The 8558-nt window shown below is 42.9% G+C and overlaps 1 protein-coding gene across 3 annotated transcripts in view; it reads left to right on the top strand.

Annotated features, from left to right (window-relative positions):
• The first annotated feature begins 207 nt into the window (after positions 1 to 207).
• SIAE (sialic acid acetylesterase) overlaps positions 208 to 8558 on the top strand; it is a 36514-nt gene continuing 28163 nt past the window's right edge. Inside the window, exons 1-3 of one of the 3 annotated variants that reach the window (XM_078339760.1) lie at positions 208 to 305; positions 1707 to 1789; positions 4298 to 4459. In XM_078339760.1, the coding sequence (XP_078195886.1) occupies positions 4435 to 4459 (25 nt within the window). In that variant the 5' untranslated portion in view covers positions 208 to 305; positions 1707 to 1789; positions 4298 to 4434. Of the gene's footprint in view, positions 306 to 1706; positions 1808 to 4297; positions 4460 to 8558 lie in introns of all 3 variants that reach the window. The other 2 variants (XM_078339759.1, XM_003734120.6) reach the window with 2 other exon arrangements.

Here is an 8558-nt window from a genome sequence, read left to right as displayed (position 1 = left end):
AAAAAAAAAAAAAAAAAAAAAAAAACACAAAAACAAAAACTACGGCGGCCGGGAAGGGGCGAGCACGGCCCCGCCCTGCGGTCGCTGGAGGCTCGGAAGACAGCAGGGCCTGAAAAGGGTGGAGCCGGCCTCGCCTCCGCCCAGGCCCCGCCCCCTCCCAGCCCCCGCCCCCTTCCCGCCCCACTCCTGCGGGGAGTTCACCTTCCCAGTCCCGGGACGCAGGCAGATCCTTGCAAGTATGGTCACGCCGGGGCTTGTAGTCGGGCTGGTGCTGCCGTTAATCCTGTGGGCCGACAAAAATGCAGGTGAGGCGGCCCGGCTCGGCTGGACCCCTGCCCCTCAGCCTGTACGGGCTCCGAGACTCCGCGTCCCCTCAGGGATACGGACCAGTGCCCCTTTCTCAAAGGTCGACCAAGGAACCTAGCTTGGCTAGGGACTCTTATTTCAGACCTAGGCCTGGTCTGCAGGGATCCGCTGCAGGACCCCGGCCTCTCCGCTTTCTCCACTCCCACTCACCATCCCTAACATACAGCGTGTGAGCAAGGAGAAAGTGCCGTTTGTCTCAGTGGGGAGGCCCAAATGTGCCCAGAAAGAGACTTTCGGGGTCCTGGAGTAACTGCAGAGGAGCTCAGGGAAGGGGGCGAAGCTAGTTAGATAATATTTGGAAACAGGTGACTGAATCATCCAAAACATTTCATTCAGCGCTGCCCCCTCAGTGGTGCCCTTGGGGAGAGTTTGCTTCAGGCGGGGTTCCGTGGGGGAATTAAATTTTACTAGTTTAAGTGGTTATTAGGGCTAAGAAATACAACCTCCTCACTAGCTCAGACTATTTAAGGCTCAGTTTTGCTTTCTGGTGCAGCTTACAGATATTGGTGGTGGGATAATATGAGTGGCATAGAGGAGGAGGGTGGCTCGATTTGGCTGTTGTGCAGGTTAGATCTTGCCATTCGAATACCCTAGGCTGGACACTGGGTCACAGTATGGAGGAAGCAGAAGATGGAATCTATCTGCTAATGCAAACTAAAGTGATAATGTTGATTTTCTTCCTTTCTTTTTCAAAACACTCAAAGAGTGGACCCTGGAGATGTTAAGAAATGAAAGTTGGGGCAGGAGAACAGCATGCAGAAAAATGTCTGCTGCTCCACCTGAGAGCCAGAGAAGTACCTAGATTCAGACAAACTGCAGCCCATAAATGATTGTTCAGAGTTTAACAAAAGCGCAAACTGCTAGCACTCTGTATGCCATCTGCTGACTCTTATCTCCACTCAGTGACCTTTGAGATCCATCATATGAGGTGGGGAGGTTTTCAGTTAAAAGCTATTTATTTTAGTGTCAGTATTTCATCTCCTCCTTTGGGTCTTACTGTTATATCACCTTCATTAATTACATTTTTCATTCATTAGTACTCTACTTGGTTGCATATCCTGACATCTTTCCTTTAAGGCATTCTTCCTGTGCCCATGTTTACCACGTAATACTGGAGGTGCACAAAATTATATGTAACAGTGACACAATAAAATAAACACCCATGAGAGCAGCACCCAACTTCAGAACTAGAACACTGTCAGTCTATTCAGCCTGCCATTGTGCCCCTTGCCAATGCATCCACAGTTCCTCACCAGAGGTAACCACTGTCCTATCTGTGTTATTCCACTTTTAATGATGGTCTCTTCCCCAAAATACTATTTCCTGTTTTTCTACTCCAGCGCTAAATGAAGGAAAAAACTGAAGACCTGAAAAATCCAAATGTTGGCTCGTGCCTGTATTCCCAGCGCTTTGGGAGGCTGAGGTGGGCGGATCACTTGAGGTCAGGAGTTCAAGACCAGCCTAGCCAACATGGGGAAACCTTGTCTCTACTAAAAATTAAAAAAAAAAAAAAAAAAATAGCCAGGTGTGGTGGCGGGTGCCTGTAATCCCAGCTACTCAGGAGGCTGAGGCAGGAGAATCGCTTGAACCCAGGAGGTGGAAGTTGCAGTGAGCTGAGATTGGGCCACTACACTCCAGTCTGGGCAACAGAGCAAGACTGTCTCAAACAAACAACAAACAAACAAACAAACAAGATCAACTGTTAAATGTATGTGTCTTGTGTTTGACACAAAGAATGATCAGCCTTGCTCTCTTTCTCATTCTCTTTTTGTTTTTTGTCCATTGCTCGATTCCTTGATGTTCCACTGTCTACTCTAATGAGCTTAAAATTTAAGCTTTACAAGGACAAGAAGTATGACTTTTCTTTGATTTGTCACAAGTATCTAATTTCGGTAAAGTGGGAATTTCAAGTTTGGAATCAAGTGACTTGTTTTCTAACTTTGTCATAAGCTATGTGATTTGAGACCAAAGGACATTAATGTTTGTGGTGAGTTTAGCACCATGCCTGCCACAGGTAAAGTCTCCAGTAGAGTGGAAGCTCCCTGTGGGCAAGGATTTTTGTCTGTTACTAGATTATTTTTTCATTGTTATATCCCCAATGCTTAAAATAGTAGGCATCAATAAATATTTGTTAAATTAACTGATGAACATGCATGCTATTAAAAAAAATCTGCTTTGGTCTCAGTTTCTTGATCAGTAATATGATCATACTACTTGATCAGTAAGTAACATGTTTGTACCACAACTGTGAAGATCCTTTCCATCTCTAAAACTCTTTAGCCCCTGCAGAGTCATCCACAAAGATGTTCACTAAGTGTATGCTGGTGAAAATGGACTGACTTGGAAAGGTATTTCCCCTAGCCGATGGGCTACTGACTGCATGCAAATGTGCAAGCTGCAACCGGTTTTCTTCACTCCATTCCCCTACCCCCACCCTCTCTCTGCTTAGCTCTTATTTATGTCTGTGGTTTTCCTTTTTTTGGTTCCATATGAAGCACCTACCTAAGACAAGGCCCTCCCACACATGTGCCTCCCCCTTCCCCCCAGCAGGCTGCCAACCTGCTTATGCAATTCTGGGGCGTTGTATTCTTTTCTTAGAGCATTTTGCTCATGGTAACTGTGCAACTCCAGCCTAGTAGGCCTTCTGGGTGATCTTTCATTGTCATGTAGGTTTCATGATCACACTAGCTCATAAGAGAGAGCTGAGAGTTTTTAGGGACTGGGCTGTTATTCCAAGAGCAGGATAAATAGGCCACAGAGCTGTGTAGGCGACTGCATTAGCTGTGCTGCCCTGTTAAGTATAGCCTAAGGGGCCATCATCATTTGTAGCTTCCAGGGAGGAAAATGTCAGCCTTGTTAATTCTGATTCTCTTTTCTGCCTATCATTTTCTTTTTGTTTGTTTAAAATGCTTAAAAACATCTTAATTTTGTTAACTAATTTTCTTTTAGGTAGTTTGGAGTCTGTTTAGACAAATTGGAATGTAACTTGTTTTTTTCCTTGTTAAGTTTTGATGAGGAATGCGCTGAGATAATTTGGATGGATGTTTGTTATTAAGAAAATACTTCTATATAGGCTGGATGTTAAAAATAGGAATGATCTCGTTAAAGTGAGTTCTTATTCAGTCTTGTTAGTGACTCTCTAGAATAGAATCCAGTTTCTAGTATGCTTTCTCTTGTCCTTTTTGTATAATTTAGGTTGTGGAATGGGTAAAATTGTGACAGAAGACCTTTGTTCAGACACATTGACCTTCTGTCTCTCACTGACCTTATTTCTGTGTCTTGAATTATCTGAATTTACCTGAGAAGGAAGCTGACTTATCATGAATATTTATAAAGGCTTATTTAGAATTTTCGGTGCAGTACAGTGGCTTGACAGAAAACCGTGATAAAGGGCATTATTTGAAGGAAATTGGCATCAGTGGCATGGAAAGGGGGAGATAGAGAAGGAGAAAAAGATTAGGGAAGGCTGTTTGGAGTGAGGTATGCTGCTTTACTCCCAGCCATTAGGAGTGGGTGTGGTAATGGAAAGTAGGGAAAGGAAGTAGTTTATTTTTCTTATAAACACCATCTGTAGGGTGCATGAAAGGAGCATTTTGGTGGTTTAGGGGGAGAGAGCCCAATGTTAGGGCCAAGCCTAAGAGCAAAGAAAGATCAAGAGCTCTGAAAGGGAAAGACGACTGTTTCGTTGGTTGCCTTGAGCTCTGGGAGTTTTCCTTAGTGGTCATTGTGTTCTGTGATGCATACTGCTGGAAAGTGTTCTTGTTATGTTGCTTGCCTAATTAGGAGGAAGAAGATCTAGTTTTAGACGATCAAAAGGACTTAGCATGTTAAAATTCTCTTGCATAAAGACCGTATGTTCTTTGCTGTTTCACTCAATCTAGTTGGTGCTGAATCAGATGATGCTCCCCTCAGTGTTTGCTAAATTTTTTAGGTATTGGTTTTCGCTTTGCTTCATACATCAGTAATAACGTGGTGCTGCAGAAGGAGCCTGCTGGGGCAGTGATATGGGGCTTCGGTACTCCTGGAGCCACAGTGACCGTGACCCTGTGCCAAGGTCAGGAAACCATCATGAAGAAAGTGACCAGTGTGAAAGGTAAGGCAGTCCATTTCTCTTCAGCTATTGCCTTCTTCTGCCACCTGCTGGATTATCTGAAAATGAATGCTAATGCTCCAGCTCATGTTATCCATCCCTCCGTCTGTACATCCGTCTGTCCATTCATCCGTAAAAGTTATTTGAATATTTGCCACGTGCTAGGCACGGAGGATACAAAGAAAAATAAGATGGATTCAAAGTTCCTGTTCTCAAGAAACTTGTTGAATAATGGAAATAGATACCAAGTTATATAGGACAGTATGATGAATGCTATGATGAAGATACATGTGGGATGTCCTGGGGTACAGAGGAGAAACACTGAACTCAGACTGGGTGGTAAGGGAAGGTTTCCACAGAAGGTGATATTTGAGCTGAATTGTATATAAAGGGAGAGACAGTGTGGAGGAAAAAGGGTAAGAACGTAGGCTCTGGAAGTGATTACATTCAGATCCTGATTCTGTCATTTATATGGCTGCGTAATCTTGGACGTGTAATGTAATATCTCCATGTCACAGTTTATATGTGAAGTGGAGGTCCTCATAATACCTACAGGATTGCTGTGAGAATTCAGTGAACTAACAGGTATAAAGTTCTTGTAACAGTGCCTGGCGCACAATTGCAGAGTAAGTTTTAGCAGTCATGATTGTTACCACCAATATTATTAGTCAGTCATTCAAATATCTATTGAGAGCCTACTATGTGCTCCATACTGTGCTAGGTACTGCTGATACAGCAATGAGTAAAACAGATACGGCCTCTCCCTCAATGAGGTGTGCAGGTTAGACAGGAAGACAATAAGCAGTTACAGTTAAGTGTGATAAGTGCTATAGTGAGGAAGAACAAGGTGCGATGGGAGTACTTTGTAGAGATTAGGGATAATTACATAGTCTGAGGCTCATCTCAAGAGGTGAGCAGGGCACACCGGCTAGTGAGAATAGCCAGGCAAAGGTGTGGAGGCCTGACTATACCTGGGCCATGAGAGAGATGCCAGGCAGATTGGTTGGTCTGGAACACTGTGGGTGTGTGACTGGGCAGATGACAGGAGATAGGTTGGAAAGGCTCGTTTGTCATTGTTAAGGAGTGTATGTTTTTTTCTAAACTGACAGATTTTTAAACAGCAAAATAATATGATCAGATATTTTAGAAAGCTTACTCTGGCAACCTGTGGAAGATGGATTGGAGATCAGTAAGATAGAGGTGGTGGGTCCTGTGGGCAGGCTGCTATGATATCCAAGCAGGAGATGATGAGGGCTTGACCTCATAGAGTGGCTATGACGATGTTCAGGAAGGTGAGAATTAGCAGTTTTCACGAGCAGGGAGATCTTACAAAGGAGTGAGTCTCTGTCTAGAAGAGATGAAGATGTAGAAGACAGTGCGGAGGAGGTGAAGCTAGAAGTTATGGGATGCAGGAAGGCATGCTCAGGGCTGGATGTTACAGAGAACTCTATAACTGTGTGAAGTGGAGGTGAGAATGAGACAGACGAGGAGGCTGCTCAGAGGTGGAGGTAGAGTTCAGGTACAAATTGGTGGTTTGAGCAATGGCTAGCATATATATGTGACAGGGCTGCCTGTGGGAATTGTACTGGCCCCTGAAAGCAAGGCTTGCCTGGTTAGTTTTATCAATATATAGAACCGATGATCCAATCCAGAGTGAGCCATACCCTGATGCAATCTCTTCAAAATTCATTTCCATTCAGCAAATATTTAAAAATACAATATGCCAGGCATAGATGTAAGGTAAGTGCTTCTAATTCTTGGGTTTTAAGACTTTTTAAGATAAGAATGTTATTGGGTAAACTAAGAGACCTGAAAGTGAAGCTTCAGCTGATTGAGACGTGCTTCTCTGTTGAACTAAATGCTGTTGGTGACAAGGATTCAAGGGACTCTCAGTGCTTTCTGTTTGTGCTGGGCCACCTTGGAAATGGAGCATTGTGTACAAATAATGGCCCTCTCAGTAAATGATGCTGACTTAGAAATCCAAAGAACTGCTGTGATTTAAAAATAAGAAATGGGATTTACATGGTACTAACAGTTAAGTTACCAATACATATTTAGGTGACAGAGACAAGATAGTGCTGTAGAGATACATACAGAAAGCACACATTATTACATAGGGTTTCAGTTTAAAAAGTCCCTGTACATTATTTTTTGAGTTTTTCCTCCCTTCATGCCTGTTTCAGACCTAGTATTTGAGGTGGGCAGAGATGAAGCAGGAGGCTAGGTGGAATGAAAGGTAGTAAGTAGGAGAGGAGCCTCCCTTTTCCTTTACAGTGATGATGAAGCTGGTCATTTGTCTTGAGTTCAATTCGATAAACACTGAGTGAGGTCTTACTATGCCTAAAACACTGAGCCAGAAACCCTAGGAAAGCATAAAGAAGAATACCTATCTTTCAAATGTGCCCATCTTTCAAGAACTCACTCCCCCGTTCCATCCTTTCACATTTAGTAATTTAGGCTCAGCTAGTGCTCCAGCAACTTCACTGCAAAGGAATGTATTATTTGTAGTTAAAATAACCAGCAGTAACTTAGGATAATTGAGTGATTCATGGATACTGATGATAATTTCACAAGAAAAGGGGTTGATGTTATTGGTGGTGGTGGGGGGAACCTATTTATTAGACTTTCCTCATTTACTTGATAGAAAAGGGCAAGGTATTTGAGTTTAGAGAGATCTGTAAACCTGCTTCAATGGATTTCCTACTTTGTTCTGCCCATGAAGCAAAACAGATGAAGTGTTAATTGGAATAAAGGAAGTAGACATGTAAGAAATTTCATAGGCAGAAAATATCTCTCAAAAGAGATATCACAGAGAATACTGGAGGGTGCATTTTTGGTTTAGATTTTAATGAGGACTCTGAGATTTTCAGCCACATTACCTCAATTTGCTGCTTTTTCTACCTCTGGTAATATTTAACTTATTACCCATAGTCCCCTAGGTACCCAGGACAAAGTAAGATATAACAGTATAAAGGTTTTTTTCTAGCAGACTGACACTTAGAAATTGGGAAAATTAACACCTGGGGGATGATTGGGACCATGGTCAGGTACTGGGTTGGTTCACACGATGTTGTCAAATGATGCAAGATGATTCTTTCAGACACAAGGAATCCAATCAGGGAAAATAGGGCATATCCTCTCACTTTGACATAGGTGATAAAATGACAGTGTGTCTGTCTATATTTATCATCATGATTGAGGTAAATAGATATATTTTCTCTAACTTAAAATAATGCAAAAGCCTAAAGCCCTCCCTGCCCCTGGTTGTCATGCATACCAATTTTCTTTCTTTTCCCTTTTTTTTTTTTTTTTTTTTTTTTTAAGGATAGAGTCTTGCTCTGTCACCCAGGCAGGAGTGCAGAGGTGTGATCTCGGCTCACTGCAACCTCTACCTCCCAGGTTCAAGTGATCCTTGTGCCTCAGCCTCCTGAGTAGCTGGCGTTACAGGCACCTGCCACCATGCCAGGCTAATTTGCATACTAGTTTTCTATGCTGCATAGTAAATTGCCACAAACTTAGGTGCTTAAAACAACATGCTTCTACACTCTCACAATTTCTGCAGGTCTGAAGTCTAATCATGGTTTAGCCGGATTCTCTATTCAGGGTCTCACAAGGCTGAAATCAAGGTGTAGGCCAGGCTGTGTTCCCATCTGGAGGGGTGAGTAGCGAGTTACCTGCTTCCAAGCTCCCTTGTGTTGCTGGCAGAATTCAGTTAGGTGTTGAGTTCATGGCAACACCTCTGCTGTTTCAGATCTCTGACCTCTAGAGCCTCTTTGAAAGAGCTCACCTGATGATGTATGCCAACCCAGGAAAATCTGGATTTTTATTAAAGTCAAATGATTAGGGACTTTAATCACAACTGCAAAATCCCTTCACCTTTTCCATAGAACAGTATCTAATCACAAGAGTGACATCTCATTCCCTTTGCCATTTTCTGTTGATTAGAAGCCAGTCACAGATTCTGCCAGCCACACAACTGTCTGACTTTGGGGTGTCACCTTAGGATATGTCTGCCACCACAGGCTATAGTGTAAATAACTTGTATGAGCAGTTTTATTGATACAAAAGCATTTAAACCTTTTCCCTTTGCATTCATATTTTG

The sequence above is a fragment of the Callithrix jacchus genome, chromosome 10 (assembly GCF_049354715.1).
Source record: "Callithrix jacchus isolate 240 chromosome 10, calJac240_pri, whole genome shotgun sequence".
NCBI lineage: Eukaryota > Metazoa > Chordata > Mammalia > Primates > Cebidae > Callithrix > Callithrix jacchus.
This window is presented reverse-complemented; position numbering and strand designations above follow the sequence as displayed.